Below are 27,402 nucleotides of genomic sequence, written 5' to 3' on the forward strand. Positions count from 1 at the left end.
AAAAAAAAACAACAAAACCTTATAAAAAAAAATCTGTACAAATGGCAATGAAACACTTCCTGAGACCACAAGGCTCCAAATATTCAAGACATGTTTGAGTTACTACAGCGACTGACAGCACGCAATAAAAACACTAACCAGCAGGTTAAAAATAAGTATTAATAAATATTCAGTAGCAAGGTACCACTTTGGAGGACTTATGTCTCTTCACGAGGTGGACAGAACATTTTTTTTTTTTAAGATTTTATTTATTTATTTGACAGAGAGAGATCACAAGTAGGCAGAGAGGCCAGCAGAGAGAGAGAGGAGGAAGCAGGCTCCCTGCTGAGCAGAGAGCCCGATGTGGGACTCGATCCCAGGACCCTGAGATCATGACCCGAGCCGAAAGCAGCGGCTTAACCCACTGAGCCACCCAGGCGCCCCCATTTTTTTGTTTTAATTCGTGTATTTTTTTTTTTGCTAGGGTAGAACTGGGTGCAGCCTCACTATGCTTGTGTGTTGCTGTTTTTTTTTTTTTTAAGTTGGTTATTTTCTTAGAAATCTCTACACCCAATGTGGGGCTCAAACTCATGACCCCAATCACAGGCTCCATCACCTGAGCCAGGCAGGTGCCCCTGGTTTTGCTTTTAAACCTGTAGAGGGAGAAACATCTTGTTCCTATAAGTTAACTAGATGGGGCTGTTTTATTATAGCAATGTTACAGGATTCTCGAAACTCTTTCCTTCTCGTTTGCCTTAAATTGAATAAATACCGATTAGCAAAATTTATTTATTTTTATTATTCCTTAAAAAGACTTTATTTATTTATCTGGCTGAGAGAGAGAGAGCACACACAATCGGGGGAGCGGCAGTCAGAGGGAGAAGCTGGCTCCCCACTGAGAAGGGAGCCCGATGCAGGGCTCAATCCTAGGACCCTGGGATCATGACCTAAGCCAAACGCAGATGCTTAACAGACTAAGCCACCCAGGCACCCCCAGCAAAATTTATTTTAAATGATCTGTCAGCTGACAATGTCCATCAGTTTTGTGGAAAGCAAAGAACTGGAAAGCACCTGACTCATGAACGGATTTGGAACTTGGCCATCAGCGTCTTCTACCTTCTCCACACCCACACCCACATTTCAAGAGGCCCTACTGTCGGCAAGCAGGAGGCACTGGCACCCTGGGCCATGTTCCACTGAGAGCCTTGGTCTCCCCCGCAGAGGAAGGGATCTGAAGGCAGAAAGCCCTTCCCAGGCACATCGCTTGCAGCCAGTGGCACCTATGGGAGTTGGGAGTCTGCAGACTGATTCTCTGGAAACTCCCTGCCCATGTACTCCCTGGGAAGCTTCTGTGGCTTCCCAACCCTGCCAACCCTCATGCCGCCCAGAGCACGTGCACCACAGTGTGAACACCACTGTTCCAGCAGGCCCACAGCACGGAGGAGCAGGGTCTGGTCAGCCCAGGGTGGGTTGGGCCCTGGGGTCTGCATTTGGCCTAGGCCCAGCCTTCAGGAGTTGCTCCCCCCGCCCCTCCACTGGACGAAGGGTGCAATTGAGGAGGACACGGAGGGAGAGCAGTGTGGACGGGACCCAGTAACCCCATGTGCCCCACTCTGCCCCAGCACCTCCTCTGCACACAAGGGAAGCACATGGGACTCACCAGCCTGGCTATGGTCCAGGCTCACTAATCCAGAAGCCTTAAGGCCAAGTGTCCCAAGGGTCCCAAAGGAAGCCCCTGAAATGTCCCTCTCCCGAAACTTTTTCTGTCCCAAAACCTCACCAGGTCTGTGGCACGGACCATCCCTTAGGCACCCCTTCACCTAATCCCCCTCCCGAGACCTGGTGCCTCCTAGTAGCCACCATGGCCTAAGCCAGGGGTCCCTCCCCAGGTCCTGGAGTGGTGTCTGGGCACAGCCAAGTGGGGGAAAGGCAAGGATTGAGACTCAGGCCTATGTAGGTCCAAATGTCCGCTCTTCCACTCAACTGTGTGAATCTGGGCAAGTCACTTAAACTTCCCTGAACTTCAGCTTCCTCCCTAGGGCATCCATACCACCTCAGAGTCCCAGAATTAATGTATTCTGAGCATTTCCGAGGAGTCCGCATGAAGACAAACCTTTCACACAGGCTATCTCAATCATGGTAACAAAGTACATGGTAACAAGGCTGTGAGGTCTAGCCTTTTCACACTCCCATTTACAGATGAGAACACTGAGGCTTAACGAGACTAAGGAACTTGCCCAATGCCACTATCTAGGAGGTGAGACGCTTCCTGCCGTGCTGAGACGCCGTCCCTCTGCAGCCGACTGGCACCCTCCCATCAGTCTGAGGCCAGGGCTGAGGAAGGTGGCACTTCCGTGTTTTACTGTGAGTCCCTGCAACTGCTGTCTCCCAGAACCCCCTAGTGGGTGCTTGAGGGAGGCCTGCCTAGCCCCTCGTGCCCAGGCTGTGAAGATCTGCCTCCCAGCAGACCGGCAGCCTCCAGAAACCAAGGCTATTTTCAGGACGTCACTTAAATACAGAGAAGGGAGGGCGAGGAGTGGAGAGGGACATGGCACATTTTCCAGAGAAATGATGCTGCCTGAGCGGCTGTGGCTATTTATAACCCCTGGGAAATGTGGACTCTGCTATTTCCTGATTAGATTAGTGCCGGGGGCGGAAGGGCCAGCCCCCAGGATGTCAGTGGATAGAGCACCTGACCGCTGACCTCTGAGTCCCAGCAGATAGGTGCCAACCCCGGCCCTGGGCAGTGGGTACTGAGGCCAGGCCAGATCGGGCAAGGGAGGCAGACAGATGGGGCTGCGAAGGGCCAGGCTGGGGGAGACCCCCAGGAGGCCCCTCCTTCACCCCACAGGTAAGACACACACAGCTGGGTCTTCCTCAAGGTGGGGCATGGGCAGGAGACAGAAAGGAGCCATAGGGCATCCTAGAGGAAGTTCTAGGTGGTCCGCACACAATGCCTGCCGCCAGGAGCGGCTCACTTATGTTCTCTCTACCTTTGCTTTTAGACTCGGTCAGGTCATGGCTGCACGTTCAGCCCTGCACGTGTGCCAAGGAGACACAGCTGACCCCAGGGACTGATGTCCACAAAAGAACTGCCCAGTGTCCGCAACAAAATCCTGAGGCCACAGAAGGAGATGGAGATGCAGGCTCTCAGAGCGCTTCCCCCGCATCGTGTCGAGGACAGGAAAGCCCAGTGGCCTCGCAGGCCTGTGGGGGCACCTCGTTCCTTCAGGAAAGTCCTGAGGGGTCCTTAGGCCTACGTCCTTCCTCCCAGCCCATTTGTCACCAGCGCATCTCCTTCCCCCCGGCTCGAGGGCTGTTCGTAGCCACCTCCGGGTGCCTGGGGTTTCTGAGGCACCGGTGAGTCTGGGGTCCCCATTCTCGCTCCCCGGGGTAGATGACACAGTCCCTGGTCAAACCTGGGTCCTTCTGAGGGTAGAGCCACAGCCTTCCCTCTGCCTTGTACTCCTGCAGCCACAAAGATTGCCTGAAAGCCTTCTGGTGATTTTTGCCACTGCCCTGCCCACACCCGTTCACGGGGGCCAGTGGTGGCACCGCCCCGTTTATGGGCAGCTACGGTCCCAGTGGTCAGGGAAGCACAAACCAGGCCGCAGTGCGTTACTTTAGGACGTAACACCGGGGCTCCCAGGCCTCCACTTCCCCTCCCTCCCTCAAAAGCCTCTTGGCACTGGGCCCCTTCCCTCAGAACCTCACTCTGTCATTTCCCCAGTGCAGGCCTGAGGCCCCAAGGAGCCCAATGACCCCTGACCTCCCATCCCTGTGGGCCTGGCTTCCTGAATCCGGGACCTGGCATCCTGGGCCTGACCGGGGAGGTGGCATGGACTTCTCTCAAAGCCAGAGTAGTTTCTAGGGTTAATAAAAACAAAGTGCTTAACAACGAGGGCAAGAAATCCAGTGTGCTAGAGCTGTCGCCCTCAGAGGTGAACGGGGTGCTGAAGGGAAGGCAGAGATGGCTGGCCGTGTTTAGGGGTGCCTGCCAGAGGCTGAGTGTGGGGCTGGGGAGACCAGGCCCTGAGCCAGGTGTCCTGTCTGATGGGGGTACATTTCCCGGGGCTCCCAGGCCAGTGGCCCAGGTGGCGGTACTGGGCTGGCTTTTTCCTGCCCTTCCCCGAGTATGTCCATATACTCTGGGCTAGGTCCCCTTGAGACACCAAACCCAGTCTGTCATTGGGACAGACCACAGGCGTGAGAGGCATGGGAGGGCTGGCAACAGGGGGACTAGGGAGCTGCCAAGGCCTGCTTCTCCTCCCTCTTGGGAAGGGTACGGGAGGATTCTGTCAACGTGGCTGCTCAGAGAGAAACTCCTAGAGAGGGAGGGTGGGGTGGGAGGGGGATGCCAGGGCCCACGCTGGGCTTTCAGCTCAGCAGCCCGGCCAGGGGAGACCACGGACAGGCCATTTTCCCAGAGGCTGGCTCCCCCACGACTAGGCTAAGCAAGCTTGGCCCCTCTAGTCCTCACCCTGTAGGGTCAAGTGCCCTCTCCCAGGGCAGCGGCACGAGGGGCTTATGCTGACTCTGTAGGCAAAACACCGGGATCCTGTCTCCCCTCCTCCAACCCCCACTCCCCCGGACTTTGAAGTTCTCAGAGGCCCACATATGGAAAGGGTTTAGCCGCTCTGAATGAGGCTTTTATTGAAGTCAGGTTAGCCTCACAGCACCCACTGTGACCTGCCTTCCCTAGGACTCGCTCAGCATTCCAGAGCCCCAGTCTGCCCTGTGCCTGCCACACTTTTAGTCCTTGGGACTTTTAGTCCTCAGTCCCAAAGCCGGGCGCATCCCTCCCAGAGCCCCGGGACCCTGTCTTCCTTGGGACTGGCTGGCACCCCACTGCCTTCTCTGTTCCACGCAGCCTGGACAACTTCGCCCCAGAACCAGGCCTCACACAAACGGCCAGGAAGCTGCCAAGCCTCAGCTCAGGGCCATGTTGGGGGCACCAGGGCAAAGAAGGGAGGGTCACTCTGGCTGGGCCCAAAGCAGCCCAGAGGAAGGCCAGAGCAGCCTTGCCTCCAAAGTCGGGAGTGGGAGGCCGGCCTGGGGAGCACGGTGGGCTCCACCACCTCCCTTTGGCCTTGAGAGTACTTCGATGAGCATTGTGCAAGTCCTCCTCTGAAGCTGACCTCATCCTCCCTGCCCAGGCCAGGAACGCAGTCTGGGCACAGAGCCTGTTCTTGAGAATGAGCGGCGCTGGCGAGGCCACTACCCATGCCCGCTCTGGGGGGGCCTCCCGGTGGGCTCCAGCCCTCGCCCTGCACTCACTAGACAGCACCGGAAGTAAGCGCTCATTTCTCTAACAGCGTGCTCGGCTGGGTAGTCTGGGCAGGAAGGCTCCCCATGCGGGGCACCCCACCCCAACCCCAACGGGCTCCAGGAGCACCTAGACAACCAGGAAGCTGAGGAACAGCCCCAGGCCCCCACGGGGCTCTGACCCTCCATCCTGGCAGGGCAGACTGCAGGCTGTCACTCTGGGTCACTCTCTGAGCCTCAGTTTCCACATGTGAAATGGAGTAGATGGTAACAGCGCCTCACGGCATGGGCTGAGAATGAGTCTGGTCCTCAGCCAGGGCTCCAAACCCAGCAGCGTCAGTAAAACTGGCAGCATCACTAAAACCCAGGTCAAGCTTCCCCGTGGCGTCCTGCCCGCCGCACTTCCATTAGAAGCTGAACGTCTCGCCCCAGCTGGCCCCCGCCTGCTCCATATAGGGTGCCCTTCTCCGCTGTCCCGTGGCCTCTGTCTGCTTCTGAAGATGCCGCGCCCACCCCACCAGCCGCAGGGTTTTCACCTTGCCAGTTCCTCTGCCTGGAATGTACTGTCTTGGATCTTTCCAGAATCTTTTTTTTTAAATTAATTAATGTATTTATTTGAGAGGAGAGAAGGTGCAGCAGGGGTGCAGAGGGGCAGAAGGAGGGAGAAGGGGTTGGGAGAGAGAGAGATATTTTGAAGCAGACCGTGTGCTGAGCAAGGAGCCCAACACAGGGCTCGATCTGACCACCTTGAGATCACGAGCCAAGCCGAAACCAAGAGGTGGATGTACAACCGACTGGGGCCACCCAGGCGCTCCCAGAATCCTTCTTACCATTTAAGTCTTAGTTCAAAATTCCCTCTTCCAGCAAGTCCTCTCCCTCCCCATTACTCTCTAGCCCATTACCCAAGTTTATGTTCTTCCCAGCACTTGTCTAGCCTGAAATGATCTTTTTGCTTGCCTGACTCCTGCGGACAGAAAGTTCCATGAGATTAAGGGCTCTCTGCCTTCTGCCTCTGGGGTGCCCAGGATATTCAGGGAAGGTGCCCGTCAATATTCAGGGACCAAATGGATGAAACGGGATGTGGGGGATGGAGAGAACAATGCCTTCCCACCAAGGCTCCTTCGGGACGGGGGTCAAGAAGCCCCACGTTCCCGCTCACCTCTCCTCTCCCATGTCCAGGGAATGGCTGGCCTGGGCCCAGGCGCCACCCTGTGACCTCTCCCACCCAGACTTCGCCAGTGTGTTGAGAGTTTAAGGCTTAGGAACAGGAATCTTGAGCCATGGCCAACATCATCATATGAGCTGGATCTAGGAGATCATCCTGTTCAGCTCCTTCGTGATCCTGATGCCAGAGAACTAGAAAGGGGAAGAGATCTGCCCAAGGTCACAGAGCCAGTAAAGACAGCAGACCTGGGGTTGGAAAAAGAGGCCTCTTGAGTGCTACGAGCTCAGCCGAGTCTCCAGCACCCCATGCCGCATAAGCCCAAGGGGTGGGGTGACCCACGGAGGAGGCCAGAGCGTGAAGAAGGCTTCAGGCACGTGATGGGGTGTGGAGCTATGGCTGTCACGGCTCTGGCTGGGCCCATCTGAGGCATCGGCGTTGGCAGGGATCACTGTCCCAGACAGTGATGGTTCTAGCTCCTGGCTGAGGCATCGCCACGGCGTTATGGTGCCCTCCTGGCCTCTCTGCAGGAGAATCCCAAGGGCAGCTCTCACGGTGGCCTCCCATCTCTCTAGGCTCACCCCAAGGACAAAGGACAATGAGGCCTCGATCTAAGGCTTGCTGGGATTCTGCACTGGCTCTGGTTCCTCCCGGGGAATGGGCATGCAAATTCCAGACGTGGGGGAATGTGTGTTCCTCTAAGAGCTAGGGAACTGGCAGAGCACACATACCCTTCCTGTCCCCAACACTATCTGCTTGGGAAAAAGAAGCTGAAATAGTACCTGGTGACTGGCTCCTGACAGCTTGGGCAGCTGGCAAGGCCACTCAGCAGAGAGCTGGGCCTTTCCAGACGTGTGCTCCCTTGTCAATGTCTGGCAACTCCCCCAAACTAGCACCTGCAGAAGTTTCTGGGCTCTTTCCAAAACGTCTGCCCTCCTGGGGCCTCACTGCTTCTGGAAACTCCTGTAACACTGGGCTCTCGCAGCTTTGGCCTTTCAGAAACCACCTTGGTTGGCAGGCTTAGCTCCCCCTGGTCCAGGGCCATCTAAAAGCTGGGGCACCAAGCCCAGCGTGGCTGCCTGGCCAAGCCACCTGTGGACCACAGAGATGCCAGAGAGGGCCAATGCCTTTTCCAACCTCCCCAGGTGCAAAGAAACAGTACCCTGCCAGGTGCACTTAGAGCAGGGGTCCCTAAGCTGAGCTCTGTGACCCTATCTAAAACAGCATTCAAATTGTGCATGTGGGTGGCTCCATGTCTGCATGGGGCTCCATGACCTCTAGCAGACTCTCAGAGTTGTGGATTCCTGCTGTGTGGAACTGAACAGGCCTCCTGGGAGTCAGCTTAGTAGAGAAGTAGGGGCACTAGTGGTCAGGAGACCACCCATGTGGCACCAGGAGTAAGGTTCTCTCCCTCTAGGGAGTGAGCAAGTGCTGTGAGAAGCTTCGAGAAGCTTCGAGGCTGGGGAAATGCTGGGAGGTTGCTCTGCTCCCCGCCCCACCCCAACTCTCCAGCCAGCCTGGTCATAGTCCTGGCTCTCCCAGATGTCCAGGGAAAATGGAAGGACTGCAGGGGTCTCCAGCCCAAGGGAGGGGGGCTACCGTCCCTTTCCTAGAGCTGAGGGATGGCTATAGGGACACGAGTGGGCATATGGATGGTTAAGATAGGGACAGGGGTCCCTTCCCCTCAGCAGATTAGCCTGACAAGGGTGGGACAGGGGGAAAGGGGCAGGGCAGATTGGGAACAGCCAGGGCAGGACACAGGTCTACCGTGTAAGGTTTCAAGATCTTTCTTGATGCCTGGAGCTCGATTATGAAATAAAGTTAATGAGCCCAAGACAAATCTACATCTGATAGCCTAGAGCCCTCGGACCCTCAATGCCTCGAACAGCCAGCGAATGGCTGCGTGGACCTGGGTACACAGTTTGCATACCCGGTGCTACCTGTTACAAAGAACGGTCAAGTTCAGTGGCAGGCTCTGGGAGGGGCTAGGAGCTGTCCTGTGGTCGCAACTGAGACAGCAAAGAAAGGGACCCTCCTAAGCCCTAAGGTTCCCCAGACAAGTGGCCCAAAGGGGGCACCCCATCCTGTCCTTCCTCAGGTAACACCTCTGACTCTCCCCAGAGACAGAGGAAAGCAGACCCTGTCACAGAGCAGCAGGTATCCTTGAACTCTGTGGTTCAGCAACAAACACTTCCATTCACCTTGCCGGCCTCTAGCATCTGGACAGAAGTTCTTCTGAGGCGGGGAATTCTCAGCCCCACGTGGCAAACCCTCAAGCAGAGACAAGGTCATCTACAACTGTCCTCCACTCTCCCACCCACTCCTCTGGACCCTGCCAATCCAGCCTGAGTTCCCACCTCCAGGCACCCCCACCCCAAATGCTTCTGGCTTGGCCTCTGCCTTACGTTGTGGGTGGGTGGGGGTTCCTGCCAGCCTCTCTGTGGCTCCCACAAGTGACCCCATTATAACCTTTGGATACTTCAGGGAGTGGGGGATGGGACTCCTCCTTCAGCCTCTCAGGTGCCACCTCAGGATCTAGAAGCAGGTGGGAAGGCATGAAGAGAAGGCACCGAGCCTAGTCTCCGTCAGTGTGATCTGAAGCAGAAAGTTGAAACATACAAAACGAAGGAAAAGGAAAGTAGAAATGTGTAGTGCCGAGAGCGCTGGCAGAACCCGCAAACCCCAGTGCCACGTGTCTCCTCTGCTCAATGCTTGCACAGCAGACCAACTGCCAAGTCAGAGGCCGGAATGAGGCGTCAGCCCCAGAATCTCCTTGGGGACAAGAACCAACCCAAACACAGCTCCCTGAGACCCACAACTGCAGACTCCTGGGGCCAGGGACCCCACCCCCCAGGTTAATATGAGGACTCTTCCATCTGAACAGCTTCTTCTGCCCCAGCATGGGGTCCCCCGATGAGTCACAGACACCCCTTTAGGGCGACGGGAGTGGGAGGCCCACAAGTGTCCTGACACCCATTCACGGGAGACCCTTCCTGCCAGGCTGGGCGGTCCCTAGCACCCTTCCCCCACACCACCTAAGCTCCTGCCTGGTCCCAGCCCCCTGACTGGCAGAGAGCCCTCGGCACTGACAAAAAATAGGTTAATGCAGCTGAGGAAAGAAGGGAAGCGGGCAGCGGGCCCAGCCCCACGAGTCCGTCTGCTTGCCTGCTAGCCTGAGCACAGTGAGGCGGCCACAGCGGGACGCATAACCGCGCCAGCATAGAGACCCTTGTATCTGTGAGGCGGACATACTCTGTCACACAGCAAGAGCTGCCAGAGCACGCCACTGCCAGAGCACCCCTGTGGCTGCATGGATGGCGGGCGGCTCCACAGGCCAGCACCTGGCCGGCCCCCGCCATCTTTGCCCATGGGCACCATCAGACTAGAAGCGAGAGACCACCAGAGGCGCGGCTCTGAAGCGAATTCTTGGAGGTGCCGGTCATACATGCACAGGGAAAGAACAGAAAGTCTGGGATCTGGAGGTTTAAAGACTGCCCCCCCTCCTTGCCAGGCCTCTCCCCAAAGGATCAGGTAAATTAGAAAGGCTTTGCTTGGCTGGCAGAGGGCCAGGAGACTGCGGGGTCCATTTCTCACTGGCCTTGAGGTTTGGGAATAGACAACGAGCCCAGGGCTGGTGTCTGCTGGCCTCACCAGGGGCTGGGCGGGGAGGGGGTGCAGGGAAGGGCCGGCCCCGTGCTGCTGGGCACAGACAGCTGCCTCAGCACAGAGGGGCTCCGGTAGCAGCTGAGGCCAGCAGGGCCCGGCAAGCCTGGTCCCTGGGGATGCCGAAGGTGACCCAGGGGCCAGAGCAGGACAGCTCAAGTTGCTGCCCTGCTGGCACTTTCCAGGACTGATGTCACCTCTGGGAGGTCAAGTATGTCCCACGGGTAGGGGGTGAAATGAGACAAGGAGCCAACGGGCCCAAGCTCACTTCCTCCTGGCAGGTGCTAGTTGGCACCGAGCACTTAGCCAGAGGGCTGCCCCCTCCTCGGAGCCCCAGGATGGCTTGCAAATGCAAATCTCCATCAGCCCCACGGAGTAGCCACAGCCTCCCCTGAGGGACGGACCCCCTGCGACATCTTGCTCGGGCAGCCAGTTCAGGCTGCAGTTATCTAAGGGTTTACTGTGTTCTAGGAGCCGGGTCTGGTTCTTCCGCGGACACCCGATGCCAGGGCCCGAAGCCAGACCCAAGGCAGGCTGCCCAGATGCAGGACAGTCCGCTTCTATCTCCAATTTTCATCCTCACCAAGGTCTGGGGCTGCAGGCGGGCCGGGCGGTCTGCCCTGGCTCGGCTCGAGCAGAGCTGCCTGCTGGGTCAGGAAACCCCTGGCACTCTGGTGCCTCACTGGCATGGGGCCAGCAGTCATCTGGGTGGTCCCCGACTGGGCAGCCCCTCAGAGGTTGCAGCCCCCCACCTCGGCAGCACCCCCACCGCCACATGACCTCCCCCCAACCCTGGGGGAGCAGGAGGCCCAAGACCCCGCACAAAGAAGTCTTCCATGGCCAGTGGTGCTGAGCTGCTTCTGCCAGTGTCCCCCCTGTAAAGGGGCAGCCATCTATGTCCATTGGGTTCAGGAAGGGGGGCCTGGTCCGGGCTGGGTGGGGGAGACCCAGGAGACCCTTGCTTAACCACTCACATTCCAGCCTGTATAGACTCAGAATATGGCAGTCCTCTCCCACAGAAGACGACCCCTTTTTCTGAGCTGGGGACAGATGCAGAGAAACCAGCAGGGGTCAGGGGTGGAAGTGGCAACAGCATTAATCATTAAATTAAGGTCACTTGGAGAAGACCCACACATAGCCCCGTCTCTATCCTAGGACTCCATGATCAGGCAGGAGCTGGAACGGATCTCCAAGGGAGGGTGGGGGAAACAGAGCACCCCGGCAGTACCCAGCCATCCCGCCCTCGGGTCCCCCCCCCAACCGCCACCGCTAGCACCTTTTGGCGGAGCAGTTTGCTGCGAACCCGGCCCCAAAGCCGGGCGCCTGTGTTGGGGGGCCGCTTGCTCCCCGGCTCCTCCAGCCGATCCAGGCAACAGCGCTCCAGAGGCTCGCACACCGCCTTCAGGCTGCAGTCTGGCTGAGGCAGGATGTCGGTCATGCCGGCGGCAGCAGAGGCCCGCCCGGACTGCCCCCTGGCCCGCAGCGCCGGCTCCGGGGACCGGGTCGCGGGAGAGGCTGCGGGCAGCCCGGCCGCCGAGGCGCTCGGCGGGCGCCGCGAAGACCGAGGGAGCGGGAAGTGCTCACCCCCGCAGCCGGCCCGTACTGTGGTTACTCGAGCCGGGCAGGGAAGCGCATGGTGTGAGGCTCCGCTTTCTCCTCCCCTCCCTGGAGACTGCCTCCCAGAGGAGCGCACCGGGGGCGGCCCGCTCCTCCCGCCTGCTGGTGACCGCTCTGCTTGCGGGGACGCCCCAGTGCGTGCGCCACGGACCGCCCGAGAAGGCGCAGGGGACCCGCCCCCACCGAAGGAAGTGACTCAAAGAAGACGCTGGAGGCTAACCCTCCAAAAAACCCAACCTCCGGGTTTTTAACTCTTGGCGGGCTGGGGCTTCGGGCTCACTGACCCTCAGCCTAAGTCCTAAATAAAGTTTGACAAGCAACTAAACACAACCCAGTCCCTTCCCCTTCGAGATCCTCGGTTAACCCCTTCACCACCAGGCTGCTCCGTGGGGGCCAGGACTGTGTAAGGGAGGCCTGGGAGGAAGCCAGAAGGGGTCTGCAGGGACAGGAACTGTGGTTGGCCCTCTGGCAACCGCCCCTGTCCCAGGCAAAGGGCCTGCACTGTCCCGGAGCTCTGCTCCCCCTGCTCCCACCTTCTGCCCCAAGGCCCTCCTCAACTGCCAGTTTGGTGACAGCACCAGACACGTGTGGAACGACACTCACAAACCTCCTCTTGGTAACGTGAAGAATAAAACAGATCCCCAGTAGGGCAGCCTCCTGGGCTTCAGGGGACAGGAAGGAACTGGCAACTATGGGCTATCTCCAAGGACATAAGCCAAAAGCCAAGAATGACACTGGTTACAAATACACAGTGAGAGGTGCCTCTTACCCAGACACTTTTAATCATGGCCCTGTGCACCTCACCCAAAAAGCCCAACGCAGCCTGTGCCACTGGGGACAGAGGACATCCAGTGGCAAAGGGGCAATCAGCCCCTGGGTCTGGGCTGGGTGTGGCTCAGAAGACTTCTCAGAAGAAAGACCTTGCTCTTAAAGCTCAAGTTGGAAAAACAGTCTAACCAGAGTGAGATGTGAAGCTTGCGGTTAGAGTCTGGGGTCTGGGGTAAAGAGAAAGGCCTGAACCCCAGACAGGCCAAACAAACCCCAGAGGCACCCAGGGCATCACATGATGCACCACTAGGCTCAGAGTAAGGAAGGAAAGCAACATGTCCACAGGACCACCCATGAACCAGGTCCCATGCAGAGAGCTTTCAGATATCCAGTTCATTTAAGGCTCACAACTTTGGTGATGATTGGCTTATGGTCTCTGTTGTTGGGTTTGGAGGATTTGAGCTTGGGGAGGTCAAGTTCTGGCCTGAAGTCAGGCCACCACAGCCAGGGAGTGACAGGTCTCTTCCACAGCTGAGGGTGCTCATGCGTCTGGCTTCGCTCAAGTGTGGCTGGTTCTTTAGAGTCAGGAAAAGGTGCCGGGTCCGCGCATTCCTTGGGTGACCCCAGGGCAGGAGGGCCCAGAAGCAGCCCTTGGCACCTGGAATGCTCCTGCTGGATCCCCACCAAAATGCAGGTCTTGGGGCTTAACCCCAGACACCCTGTGTTCTGTTGAAAGAAGGGCAGCTTCACTGCAAAGATAGACAAGACCGGGTCATAGTAAGAGCTGCCCTTAAGGAGCACTCACGGAGCGGCGGGTACCATGCTCAACCTCCACACAGATCAACTTAATGCTCACGCCACCTTATGAAGGAAGTCCCAGGAGCCCCATTTTCCATTAGAGGAAATGAAGGAGACTGAGAAGTGCAACATCCTGCCCAAGGCCATGCCGGGCCAGGCCACGAAGTCTGGCCCACAGCACGACTGTGAGATCCTGGTATGGCAGGCTCTGGTCCCACGCTGCCCCTGCCTGGCTGGGGGAGGTAGGGTCCTGGAGCTCTGCTGGGTTCTGAGTGGGGAGGGGTCCCTGCAGGGTGGCTGGGCCAGCTCCACACTCCACACCTGCTTCTACACGGTGCAGACAGGCCTGGGCTGCCAAGGCTGCACAGAGCCTCCTCATACCTGGGCCGAAGTTGCCCAAACCAACGGCAGCTAGACAGACTTGGCCCATAACACTTTGCCCAGTACTCCGAGGCGGAGTTCCCCACCTGCCTCTCCCAGCACCAGCACCAGGGGCTACCTCTGAAGACGGTCACCCTCCAGTCCCATAAGGGGCCAGGCAGCCTCCCCACCTTGGCTGTCACAAAACTCCTTTCCCCAGGAAGGCTTGGCTCACTCCTACAACCTTCCCTTCTCCAATTCATTCATTTCATTCAAGAGCCACTGACTGAGGGTCCGATTCTGTGTTTGACCCTGGGTGGGGGCTGAGGAATCACAGACACGAAACCCAAGTCTGTGCTTTGTCATAAAACTGACAGCCCAAGAGGAGAGCAAGACATGGGCTTAAATACCTCTTAACAGGAAGCGTTCATGCACTTGGAACATAGCAAGTGCGTACCTGCCATGTGCCTACCCAGATGGACAAAACATCATCTTTGCTCTCAAGAAACCCAGCCTTAAGCCGTAAGAACACACAGATAAAGTGCTATGACAGCTGAGAGAAAGGAGAGGAAATTTCTAGCCAGAGGAACCACAGAAGGCTTCCTGAAAGAGGAGGAAATGGAACGGGCCTTGAGAGCTATGGAAAAAGGCCATCCACCCTGGCTTTTTTCTGCATTCCTCGGGCTAACGTGCAACGGCTGATTGTGTAACTAGCTGGTGAGGGGCCATTATAATTGCTGACCATGTCAGTGTGCTTGGCACCACCAGCTGGCCTACTTCAAAAATGGCCCTGTGCTGGCTTTCTAAGGTTCTCCCCCTTCTATCTGGATCATACGCCGCAGGGTGTATTGGGGGAGTGCATTGCAAGGTGTGCCCCCCACCCCCACTGGGTGTGTGGGAGGAGGGCAGTACAGATCCTGTTCCCAAAGCCTTGTGCTTGTCTGTCTTAGGAAGCCCAGGCTCAATACTTGTCTGGGTAAAGCAAGCTCCGACTGGGTGAAAGCTGGCCAACTGTCTCCATGGTGACATAAGCGCCTCAGCAGATGGGTAGCTGAGTTGGAAGGCTCTTCCCTTGAGATGTTCATCTTTCCCTGCCTCCCTGTGGGCTGGGGGCTCTCTCTGGGACAGCACAGATTTGCCTTCTTTTCCCTCTGCTTGATTCACTCCCCCCTGGAATCAATGGTCTAGGAGCAGGCTGCAGGGGGCGTTGGGGTGGGGGTTGGGCAAGACCCCTGTCAGTTCCTCAAAAGCGAAGGTCTGAATTCTGGTCCCTCCCAGCCCACAGTGGATCCTTCCACATCTTTGCTGGACAGGCCAGGTTCGGGCTGTCCTGACCACCCAGGAAGGGAGTGCATCACCCCCTGCCTCTGTCTGTCCCTTCCATCGAGCCACACCTGGCAGGACCCGCCTCCAAGGACATGCAAGCACCCCCCCCCCCACCTCGTCTGCATAAACAGAGCCTGGGCGGGAAGGCCCACGTGAACAGACACAGACGTTGCGGTCTTTGGAATTAAAAACATTCCTAGTAGACAGTCCTGTCCTCCCTCATTCCTGCCACCCCAACCCCCAACCCCCTGGGCTCTCTGCAGGAGGAATGAGAAGGGCCACCCTTGAGGAGATGCAGGGTCCCGGGTTCTACTTAGAGAGGAGTATATACCCAGGCCGCTTCTGTCTGGGCACCCAGCCACAGCAGGGGTCTGAGGCAAAATCAGGTTAAAGTGATCAGCAGCAGCATCACTGAAGGAAAAAAGGTCAGCGGGGAATATATGCAGCCTGAGATGTGTGGGCGGGAGAGGCAGGGACTGCCACCAGTGCTGCCTTGGTGACAGCTGGGGGTGGGGACAGCTTCCAGGCAAATCCTCCAGCCTGTGAACACGAGGAGGAAAGAAGGAAAGTTCTTTCTCGGAAGGTTCTTTCTCAGAACTTTGGGATGCTGCTGCCACTTTCTGGAGTGACCTCCATTTTCCCACTGGAATGCCTTTTGTCTTCTCCCCAGCCTAGACTGGAACACTGATTCCCTCTCCCCGTCCTCTAGCCAAATGACCCGAAATCAGGAAAGGGGGTTTCTGCGCAGCCAGCTGGACCAAGGCTATAGGCACCGCAGTGCACAGCCTGGGAGCGAGGGTTGGAGGGGAGGGGAGCCCCAGCAGACTACCCAGAGAGTCTGGGTGCAGGCGCTGGGAGCGTGAGAGCAGCCTAGGACTGTGCTGAGGCTGAGGACCCAGGAGGTCTGCCAAGAACGCTCCTTCTAAGCTCCAGAGGAGCGCAGCTGGGGCAGGCCCCACAAGAGCAGAGCTGGGGGGCAAGGTGGGCTCTGAGGCTGGAGGGTTGCAGAAAGGAAGCTCCTGGCAGTCCCTGCCCAAAGATGAGCACGGGAGTCCAGGCCGAGAACCGGCAGGTGGCCAGCAGGGCCCGGGCGGCCAAGAGAGATCGAAGCCCTTGTGCAGGCTGTGCAAACTGGCGGGGGAATGGGGGAGGCGCACACTGAAGGGCAGCGTCGAGAAAGGAGGATGGGAGACTCCCCGTAGGCAGGAGATTCCTGGCTCCATAGTGCCTGCCTGCCTAATGCGTGTTCTCACCTCCTCCTAACCCAGACTTATCCTAACTGCACTGGAAGGGCAGAGATCTCCAGGGGATGAGAAAGTGAGACCTGTTTATGTTTTTCTATTTATCCATCCATCCTTTCCCCCATATCTGCTATGTTTAAGATCTGCATTAGGCTCAGGGACAGAAACCCTTTGCTCCAAAGTCGCCAAACAGCCAGTGGCAGCGCGGGAGCCTAGATGCTGTCTTTTCAGTTGTGACTGATTTTTCAGTTGTGACTCATTCATTCATTTTTCACTGAGAAGTTACCCATCCCCCATGCCAGTGGGGGAGGACCTCGAACGGGTCCCAGTCTAACGCCCACCCCAGCGAAGAGGTAAGAGCCATCAGGATTCTTTTAGACAGTCCAGGCCAGAAACTCCCGTGGGGCCTGGGCCCAACTCACTGACCAGTTGTGTATGGGGGTCTGGGCTTTTCAGCTCAGGACCACCAGCCTCAAGGCCCGCCCCAGGTCTGGCACAGTACTCCCACATCCCAGGGCCCGTGCTGCTCAGCAGCACAGGACAAGGCACACATGGCTCCTCACACAGCCTCATTCTCCACTCTGCCTGGCTACCCTGGGCGGGTGTCTTGAGGGCGCTTGGTGGCTCTAGATAGGCTGTAGAAGCCGAAATAACCACAGAGCTTGTCCACGGCGGGACAAGCCTGCTGGCCCATCTTTGGCCAGCTACAGTGATTCTCACGGTGTATTGGTCATGGAAACGGCTGGAAATTCCACTTGAGTCTTTGGGAACATCTTGCTTATCTAAAACAAAACCCACCCAGGGACAGAGTGGGCACAGCACAGCACACCCACCACATGTCCTTCCATTCTTTTTTTTTTTTTTTTTAAAGATTTTATTTATTTGACAGAGATCACAAACAGGCAGAGAGGCAGGCAGAGGGAGAGGGGGAAGCAGGCTCCCCACGGAGCAGAGAGCCCGATGCGGGGCTCGATTCCAGGACCCTGGGATCATGACTTGAGGCGAAGGCAGAGGCTTTAACCCACTGAGCAACCCAGGCGACCCTGTCCTTCCATTCTTTCCCCATAAAAGTTATGGCCAGACCAACACCCAGACTCCCCTGGCCTCTTGCCTGCTCCTTCTTACAGGAGAGAGAGGTGTACAGCCAGGGTCTCCCAGAACAGTGGAAGGATGGTATGTGTGTGTAAGCAGAGCACCACCGGGCCCCCCCAACAGGCCTCATGCTGACGACATAACAGCCTCAGGCAGGAAGGTTTGGAAGTGAGGTCAGCGTCCACTGAGCCTCCATGCCTTTCTTCTCCTCTGTCATTACCCAACTCCTTTCCCACCCAACTCTGAGCTCCAAGTGAAGAGGAGAACACTCCTGGGAGCCAGGGAAGCTGGGTGAGAGCCCTGCCTGGTCCCTGGAGACTCAGCAGTCACTCTCAACCTCTGGGCTCAGTTTCCACACCTGTCAAAACAGGAGCTGGGACCAGACAAAAGTCATCAACGATTTTTTTTTTCTTTTTTTTAAAAGAGGACGTTCTCTTTCCTCCCAAATGCAATCTTCTGCTAAACTCTCCCTGCACCCCCCCATCAGATAAAACCAGAAAAAAGCAGAGGCCCCTGGCTGACTCCCTCCCAGCAATCCCCAAGTGGTGTGGGCAGAACCTGGAGCCCCCAAGCCTCCTTCCAGGGGACGGTTCTCATGAGAACTGCTGTCTCTCCTGACCACAGCCATTTGCACCCCCCCCCCCCCCCCCGCACTCCACTTGCCCTCAGGGTGGGGAGATGTGGAGGCTGGGGAGATGAGGGGCTTTTTAAGGAAACTTCCGGGTCAGAGTCCTGGATCTAAAGTTCGTGTCTTATCTCTACTTGTCTCTCTGTTTTGGGAAAACTGGGGGCCTTGGCTTTGCTGCTGTGGGTTCCCTTCGGAGTCCTTACAACGGGATAACACTTATCGAGTCACTAAAAGCTGGCGTTTTCTGGGTCACCTTGGCCCTGAAGCCAGCATGGCTTAGTCTCCGGCTGTAAGGGCCCGAGTGGGCTGTGTCTGGGAGCAAGGGCCTTACCGAGTGCCACCACACTCACCCCCCCACCCACCGAAGCCACGGCAGACGCTGGGCTGAGGCAAGGGGCCATGGTGGGGTCTGTGGCACCCGTGGTGACGGAGGCCGGCGAAGCCCACGTGAGGTGCCCTTCCCAGCATTCATACCGGCCTCAGCCCTCGCTCAGGGATGGCCCTGGCAGTTCCTCTAAGCCCTTTCTTTCTCTCCGAGGTTTCAAAACAATCAAAAGTGAGACCACCCTAGGGACCGGTTTTTTGGCTTTCTAGGGAGACAGCCGCAGCCTCCACCTGCGGGGAGCTTAGTGGTTACTGAGAGTGTCAGTAGGCTGGGGACAGTCACCTCTGTAATCTCATTTACTATTCACAGGGGTCAGGGAGGGAGGAAAGAGGTCACCTGGGGCCACCTTGCTTATTAGGTGGTGGAGCTGGGATCAAATCCAGCTCTTCCGCCGGAGTCTAGGAGCCCCCCCACCCCAACAAAGCCAGGAAAAGCACACCCCTCTTTTGGTTTGTTGAGAAGCTGGGTCTTCTCAGGCCCTGAATGAGTCAGTCCCCAGGGTCTTCTCTGGATCTGCATCTCTGCTCGACACCCACCCCTCCTGACCCGTGGTTGGGGGCGGGGGGCCAGGGAGTGGGCAGCCAGCCTCCCCTTCCAGGAGGCATTCTCACATGGGGCGAGAGAGCGAGGGAGACCTGAGCCTCCAGCTGCTTCCTACTGAATGCTTCTTGTCTCCAGAATCCACGGGGCAGGGTCGGCCTCCCCAGATCGGGAACACCTGGGAGACAGGCTGCAGAGCAAGGGCAGGAAGAGGGAGGTTGTGCAAGTGTGGGGAAGCATTTGGGCAGCAGGGGGGCCCTCTCAAGGGATCCTGCCTCTGGCTCCCCGCCCCCCATCATGTCACTGAGGCATCTGGACCTATCTCGTGGAGGACAAACAGCAACTCCAGCGGTGGTGGGGGGGGGGGCGGGGGGGACCATGGCTCCAGTCTCAAGGCCTCTGGGGAGGAAGTAGTGTCTGAGGCAGGAAGAGACACAGTCCTGGCACTCACCCTCCCCCACCCCCACATGCCTCTGGGTTGGCATGGTGGTGAGGACAGCAGCAAAGGGAAGATGCCCACGTGGGCCAGCGCTGGGAACAGCAGGCAGTGGGGGTAGGAATCACACGCTCTAGAAACAGACGCTTCCCCTGGTCATGCACAGCGGGTCTGGGGTGGAGGAATGAAAGGCAGAAGCCAGCCCCAAGGCTTTCTCCCAGCTGCCCCCACTCCTCCCCTAGTCAAAATCAGGCCATTCCCAGGACTGGGGGCCCAGCTGTGGTCAGTATGGCCTGAAGGACACATTGGGAGAAGGTGGTAAGGACCCATGTGAATGCCGCTCTGTTGTCCCACCCAGGGAGGGACCCAGCACCTCCTGGTACCAGCCATGAAGAACCAGAGTGGGCAAGAACTAAAAGCGTTTTTGGGTCCACCAGACCAGTGCCCCAGAGCCCAGGCTCCCAGATCAATAAAGCAGGGTCAAACAGGGACAACAGAACCCCTGAGGACCAGAGAGAGGGATGTGGGGTAGGGAAGCCCTTGACTTCTGCCCTAGCAGGCTCCTGACCCACGCTTACTCTGAATTTCCTCCTGCTCTGCAGAGTAATTGAAACCAGAAACGACTCTGGGCCAACAATGGCCCCTTGTTCCCAGCTCCTCACTCACTTTGTGCTCTGGGCCTGACCACACCATGCCAAGTGGGGAGCTACACCAAGGGGTAAGAGCCCAGGGCTGCTCAAGCCAGGGCTAAGGCAGGAGGTGAGGGCCCTAACCTTGACCACCAGTATACTCTGAGGTTAGTTCATCAAAGCTGGATCTGACTTCATCAGCCTAAGAAAACAGATGTGGCCTGAGCCAGCCTAAGGCCCATCATAGGGGGCCTCTTGCAGGTGATGGCCTTTGACCAGGGGGACAGGGGGCTGCTTGAAAAGCTAAACCTAGAGTCCCTCCAAGAAGACAGAGGGCACCATACCTGGACCTGCCAGCTGGGAAAGGGGCTGTCATCATTGGATGAGAACAGACTCTGTGCCAGCCCTGTGCCAAGGGCTTCATGGATTTCTACATTCAAGTTTCAAGAGGACCCATTTATGGGTGAGGAAACTGAGGCCCCAAAAGTAAAGTAACTTACTCTGTTCTCCCAACTAATGAATGGAGGAAGGTGGAATGATCCCCAGATCTGTCTGGCCTTAAAGGCCCATCGACCCTGATGGATCAAAATTCTCTTCTGTCTTCTTTACTACATGGTGAGATCCTTTTCATCTTTTTTTTTTTTTTTTTTTGGATTTTATTTATTTATTAAAGAGAGACAGACACCAAGAAAGGGAACACAAGCAGGGGGAATGGGAGAGGGAGAAGCAGGCCTCCCACTAAGCAGGCAGCCCTATGTAGGGGCTCGACCCCAGGACCCTGGGACCATGACCTGAGCGAAAGGCAGATGCTTAACGAAGGAGCCACCCAGGCACCCTGGTCCTATTCATTCTCTGTGTCCACAGCACAGTGCCTGACATTTAGAGGGCGCTCAGCAAGTAGGAATGCATAAATAAGCTGATGACAAGACGAATGTGTACATCACAGCTCTAGTACATTCTGTCTTTTGAGATTCACAGTAAGCTGGTGATGAAGGTAGAATGGGGATAATTATCCCCATTTAACAGAGAAACTGAGCCCCCCATATCAAAGAACTCAGATGGTGAACTTCTGAGCCCCTTCTGACCTTCTGACTCTCTTCACGCTTGATAGATATAACCATGACCAAGGGGAAGGCAGAAGAGATCTGAGGAAATAAGGTCCAGGAGATAGGGATGCCTGATTCGGGGGAGAGAAAGCCAGGAGGCAACTGTTTTAACCAAAAGAAGCTAATAGTGGCCAGTTGTGTCCTCCACTCATGGGGCCCTGCGACAGCTGGAGACTGGTGAGCAACTGGGTGGGGATGGGGAACCTTGGGTCTGGACAGAAGGAGGCTATGAAATCTCCATCCTCAAAGACCAGGCTCTTTTTCTCAATTAAAAGGGTGAAAGTCTAACATGAAAACAACCGAAATGTCCGTTGGTGCATGAGTGGATCAACAAAACGTGCCCCATGCATACCAGCCTTAAGCATGGAAATTCTGACGCGTTCTACCACGTGGATGAACCTTGAAGGCATCATGCTAGGTGAAGTCACAAAAAGACAAACACTGCAGGATTCCACTTCCATGAAGTCACTGGAATGGGAGAGTCAAAATCATTGACAGAAAGTCAAATGGTGGTTGCCTGGGGAATTACTGTTGTTTTTGTGTGTTGTGTTTTGTTTTGTTCTGTTTTTTAAGTAAGCTGTATGCCCAACACAGGGTTTGAACTCATGACCCCGAAATCCGGAGTTGTGTGCTCTACTGACTGAGCTAGCCAGATGCTTCTGCAGTTACTGTTTAATAGGTATGGTCAGTTAGGATGGTAAGAAAGTTCTGGAGGTGGTGGGGGGTGCGGGGGAGAAAGAAAGTTCTGGAGATGGACAGTGGTGATGGTCGCACAACAATGTGAATGTACTTACTCCCTCTTACTCCCTCTGGGTGGTACACCTAAAAATCACTAAAATGATAAATTTTATGGTATATACATTTTACCACAGTTGAACAAAAAGTAAGGGCTGAGGCACCTGGGTGGCTCTGTGGATTAAGCCTCTGCCTTTGACTCAGGTCATGATTCCAGGGTCCTGGGATCCAGCCCCACATCAGGCTCTCTGCCTGGCAGGGAGCCTGCTTCTGCCTCTCTCTCTGCCTACTTGCAATCTGTGTCAAATAAATAAATAAAATCTTAAAAAAAAAAAAAAAAAGTAAAGGTCTAAATATTGTCAGATTTGCCAACCTGGGCTCTGTATCCTAGTCCTGAAGGCAGGGGACTGGCCTTCATGACCTCCTTCTGAGTGTCATTGATAATTGCTCTGAACCCTCAATAAGCTTCCAAGAGGCCGGGTGAAGACTGTTAGAGGCTGTTACAGAGATATTCCCCTTTTCCCCTTCAGACTCAGGCTCCAGAAAGGAGGATGGAGACCATGCATCCCATTGGGCCTGAACTTGGCAACTGGGGGTGCAGGGCACCAGCCTGAAGCTGGAGCTTCACCTTTCCTGGCTTGGGACCCTGCCCCTTCCCAGGCCAGGGTCTTGCGCACTCCCAAAGAGAAGCTGCCTTCTACTCTGGGGTGTGGGGGTGCGGCAGAGAGCAGAGGGTGGTGGGTGTCCCCAGGTTTGCGGCAATGAACAGGGGCATGGAGGGGCTCCCCTGGCTCAGGTGGCTTCGAGGTCTCAAACTCCTCTTTAGTCTGGAGTCAGTGGCAAAAACTGAGCTGTGGGGTCCTCAGGGAGAGCTCTCCCCTCTGACCCAGCCAGTCAACAAGGGCTGGGCCCTGGGAATATGCTAATCAGCCAGTGGGTAGGTCCCAGTTGGGGATAGCACATCTGGAGCCTAGAGCGGCATGGTTGGAAATAGACTGGGATAAATATATGGGAGTCCCCTGGGGCCGGGGAGTTGAGGCAGACAAAGGGGGGCCTCCTGGCTGAAAGGATCCTGGGCTGGCCAGGGGCGGGGCAGCAACGAAGAGGCAGGCAGTGGGGGTGGCCTAGATGCTGAATCTGGAGATACTGGCCCCTTGGGGGAGGAGGGAGGACAACAAAGGGAGGACTCCTGAGCCTGGAAGAGGAGAAACACATCCAGCTGGGGTGGTGGTGGGGGAGGAAAGAAGGGCTCCACTGAATCTGTAATGACAAAAGGGCAGACCCCTGAGGGTCACAGACTGACATTCAAGTCGGTCCCTGCCCCATCTAGAAGCATTTTCTTTCACTCATTTGTCTGGCAGCCAACCAAACATCACCAGCCTGGGCCTGGGCTCCTGAATTTAGAACCCTTGCTCAACCACTGTGGCATGTCCCTTACCCTTCCTGGTTTCAGTTTCCTTCTCCACCCAAAACAGAATTGGATGAAATGCCCTCTAGGAGTCCTCCCACCGGAAACCCTCCTGATCCTCTTCTCTCATTCATTCCATCAACCTTCCTCTTACTTGTGTGCTCACAATCCCTCCTGCTCAGGGCAGGCGGGCTCCTTAACTTCCTGGGACACTCCCAGCATGCTCCCGCCTCCCTGCATAGCCATGAAGGACCTTCCCCCTGAATGCCTACCCTGCTCCCTTCTGCTGATCCAAGCCTGCCCACCTTGCTAGAGTAACCCAGAGCCTTAAAATGGCAATTAAAGTGCTGGCCATTATGTAAAATGATTTTTATATGGTATAAGAAGTATTTTTGACAACGTAACAAAAAAAGATCATTATAAAGACTACATACAGCCCTAGAACAAAGGGAGGTTTATGATACGATTACGTGAAAACACAAAAAAAAATACAAAATACACGCTGTGATTAAAACTATATAAAATTTCTATGCCTGAAGAAGGAAAAAGGCACAAAATCGAATGGCTGTTTCAGAGGAGTGGGAGTAGGGATGGTTAGTGATTATGGATCACATTTCTTTACTATAATTGTCCTTTTCCTTCTAATGTAAACACTGCATTTGGAATTGAAAAAACCCAGTGTTCTCCAATTCCTCTCCCTCCAGCTCCTCCTGGGAGCCTCCCTAACTCCAGCCCACAATGATCTTGCCTTCTTTGAATTCCTCCCGCACACTTTTCCATCTAATTCTGTAGGGAACAGTGGTCCGTGGGAGAGCACCTGCAGAGGGCAAGGCCTGGGTCTGCTTCCAGTCCTGCTTTCAGGCCTGCTTCTGATCCTGGTTCCAGTCTTACTTCTGGTCCTGCTTCTGGCCCCGGTTCTACTTCTGGTTCAAGTCTTACTTCCAGTCCTGACTGTGGTTCCGCTTCCAGCCCTGGTTCCCGTTCTGGTTCTGGTCCTGCTTTTGGTTCTGGTTCTAGTTCTGCTTCAGATCCTGCTTCCAGGACTGGTTCCAGTCTTACTGCCAGTCCTGGCTCCAGTCCTGTTTCCAGTCCTGGTTCTGGTCCTGGTTCCAGTCTTACTGCCAGCCCTGGCTCCAGTCCTGCTTCCAGTCCTGGTTCTAGTCCTGCTTTAGGTCCCGCTTCCAGACCTGGCTCCAGTCTTCCTTCCAGTCCTGCTTCCGGTTCTGGTTCCGGTCCTGGCCTCCTCCCCATGGGCTGCCTGGCCTTGGACAGGTTACTCACTGCTTCGTTTCTTCGCTTGCTCATCCACGCATGTGTGATCACTTTGCTTGCCCTAGGGGACCCCTGAGATAGCGGCTGTGAGCATCAGCCCAGTCCTGGGCTCCCAAGAAGCTCTTGGGTGTTGTGATCATCGTTCCTGGCATCTTGTTGCACTTTCTAGTGGCTTGGCATGTCTTGATACACTTGTGTCATCTTAAAGCCAGGCCCTATGGCCCTTGGAGCAGCCAGCCGGTGCTGGGTACAATGCAGAGGGACCCTAGGTCTCCCCGCACTGGCTCTTTCCCCTGTGCCTGTGCTCATTCTGCTTCCCTCCAGGTGCACCGGGCCGTTAAGTGTCCGCCACCAAGGTAAGAGGACTCTAGACTAAGCATGGCTCAGGCTCACTTGCATCATGAAGTGGGATGCTGGGGTGGGACATCACCCTGGCTCTTTCTCTAGGACCCGGGCTGAGAGACTCCCTGTCAGAGGCCTGGGGCATAGGGACCCAATAGAGGGGAGAGGGCTGGCTTTCCTGCACTAGGTAAGCAGAGGCGGCAGAGGCCTCAGTGTCCTCCTGGGGATGGTGTGGTTGTCATTTTCCTGGCAGGGCCATGGCAAGGATCAGAGGAGATCACATTTGGGCATATGCCTCCAAGAGCACAAGTGCTACACACGTGTTGCTGATTAGTGCTGCCATTTGCCCGTCCCTAAATGCTGCCCCCGTCCCCCAGCCTGCTGCTCCAGATTCCCTGCCCCCATTGCCACATCAGGCAAACCCACACGGAGACTCATTTGGGAACAAACACCTGGAACTCAGGAAATGGGCGAGAAGGGGGACAGATGGGGACAGAGGTGGGCCTTCTTCCCCCTGCCTCTCCTTTAGGCGACCTGAATGTTAGCAAGGATAGCCCCTACCACAAAGCCACCCTTGGCTCCATCCTCGGGGCCTGCTTTAGGAGAGCAGAACCAAGTGCCAGAGGCTGGTGCCAATTTCCTTCCTTGGACACGTGGCAGAAAGGGAGGTGGGAGAAGCTGCGGGAACAAACCGTTCTGTGGCTCTGGTGGGCCTGGCCACATGGGAATGGCTCAGTGCAGGCTTCCCACCCAGCCCGGTCATCCTCAGGGGCTCCGAGGGGGCATCACAGGGCAAGCAGACCTCGCGGGACACCTCCACCCCTCCCCGACCCACAGGAAGGCCAGCAAGACGGCTCCACGGCTGACGGCCAAGGGCTGCACCGGGGCTGGGCCCTGAGGAGGTGAGGGCTGGGAGACTTCGAAGTCCTCTAGGGAATGCTGGCTCCGGCCTGGCCACTCACAGGCCCAGGTCAGCTGGCAGCAGGAAGGTTTGTGTTTCTTTTAATATCAACTCCCAGGCATTTAACATTCCTCGAAGCTTAAACACAGAAACATTTTCCTTACCAGACTCTGCTTTCTGCTCTGCCAAACATAACCTGGCTTCCTCCCCTTCCCCCAAAGCCTCCATCTGCTCCTGTCTCCAAGATGTAATGATTTATGGTGTGTTTCCCCTGGGGCTTGTGCAGCTGACAGAAACGAGGAGGAGGGGAGCAACGGGGCTTGAAGTCCAGGTGGGGACGATGCCATGGGGCCCTGGAATCTGGGTTCTGGAGGGAATCAGGGCCCGTGATGCTCCCTGAGAGGGCTGCCCTGGAGAGCCTTCTGACCTCGTCCATTTCATGGCCACCCATGGCCCAGGGAGCAGGGCACCCACACATTTCTTGGCTGGATACCTCCTGAGGCTAAGCAGGCAGAACCCCTTCCCTGCCCCGTCCCTCTGGCCAGCCCAGGGTTGCAGAGACAGGGCTCTCACCCCTCATCCCTGCAGGAAGTGGGGTCCCAGGGCTGAATCTGCAGACCTCTCTCTCATCTAAATGACGAAGGACTGGCTTCCAGTTGCCTGGCAGTACCGTTTCCCAGGCGACGGTGCTGAAGAGCTGGTCCCACGGCAGGAGGAAGGGACATGCACAGGAACACAGGGGGACACGAGGCAGATGGCTGGGCCCCCACCCAATGATGCCACTCTGCTGTTCAAACACTCAGGTGAAACAGACGGGGAGAAGAAGAGGACCCCACGGGTCCCCAAAGGGCACTACCACCAAGAACACCGAGCCAGAAGCCAGATCTCAAACTCTGCAGCCTCCACGGGGCATCAGAGAACAAACTCTTCCTCCAAAAAAGCGCCATTCAGCTCCCCTGACCGCATCCCCGACCCCGACACTGGCCAGATCACATCTGGGCAGTTATTAAGAAGCTTAGAACAGGGGCGCCTGGGTGGCTCAGTGGGTTAAGCCTCTGCCTTCAGCTCAGGTCATGATCCCAGGGTCCTGGGATTGAGCCCCGCATTAGGCTCTCCAGTCAGCAGGGAGCCTGCTTCCCCCTCGCTCTCTCTGTGCTGCTCTGCCTACTTGTGATCTCTCTATGTCAAAGAAATAAAATCTTTAAAAAAAAAAAAAAAGGAAAAGAAAAAGAAGCTCAGAACACCGAACGCTCATAGGCTCAGTCCCAGTGCCAGTTTCCCTTGATTTCAGGGTTACCAGAACCCATCCTCAATGAGGCCACTCGTGTGTCCCAAGCATGAGGCCACAACTGGTGCCAGATGGAGTGTGGATGGCTCTGAATGTCAGCCTCCCAGACCTGCATCCTCTTGATAGGGAAATGAACAGCAGTCATCTTTAGCACTGGCAGAATGTTCCAGAGACACAGGCTGCAAACCAGGGCCTCCAAGAAACAGCTGAGGCACATATACTCTTAACCTGACTCTGATCTGGCTCTACCATTATCCAGAGACCCCACCTGCAGTCAATGAACTCCTGGCATGAGTAAGGCCTAGCAGCTGTAGCAGCAAGTCAGAGACCAGCCCCCAGGAAACCACCGGGAATCCCAAGCCCTTCCAGTCCAGTGGCACACGCTCAAGGCTTCACTCCTCCAATGCTAGACACGACTAACCAAACACAGCATTCATGGATACAGCCTCAGAATCCTTCTT

The 27,402-nt window shown here is 56.3% G+C and overlaps 1 protein-coding gene across 7 annotated transcripts in view; it reads right to left on the reverse strand.

The window, feature by feature from the left end:
- ABR (ABR activator of RhoGEF and GTPase) overlaps nt 1-27,402 on the reverse strand; it is a 176,649-nt gene that overhangs the window by 11,800 nt on the left and 137,447 nt on the right. The window contains exons 17-18 of one of the 7 annotated variants that reach the window (XM_032321121.1): nt 22,944-22,949; nt 10,512-10,664 (exon numbers count right to left, since the gene is read on the reverse strand). The exons of 5 other annotated variants lie outside the window; for them this stretch is intronic. In XM_032321121.1, the coding sequence (XP_032177012.1) occupies nt 10,527-10,664; nt 22,944-22,949 (144 nt within the window). In that variant the 3' untranslated portion in view covers nt 10,512-10,526. Of the gene's footprint in view, nt 1-10,511; nt 10,665-11,345; nt 11,824-22,943; nt 22,950-27,402 lie in introns of those variants that run through there. One more of the 7 variants, XM_032321126.1, reaches the window with a different exon arrangement.

This window comes from Mustela erminea, chromosome 18 (genome assembly GCF_009829155.1).
Source record: "Mustela erminea isolate mMusErm1 chromosome 18, mMusErm1.Pri, whole genome shotgun sequence".
In the NCBI taxonomy this organism is placed as follows: domain Eukaryota; kingdom Metazoa; phylum Chordata; class Mammalia; order Carnivora; family Mustelidae; genus Mustela; species Mustela erminea.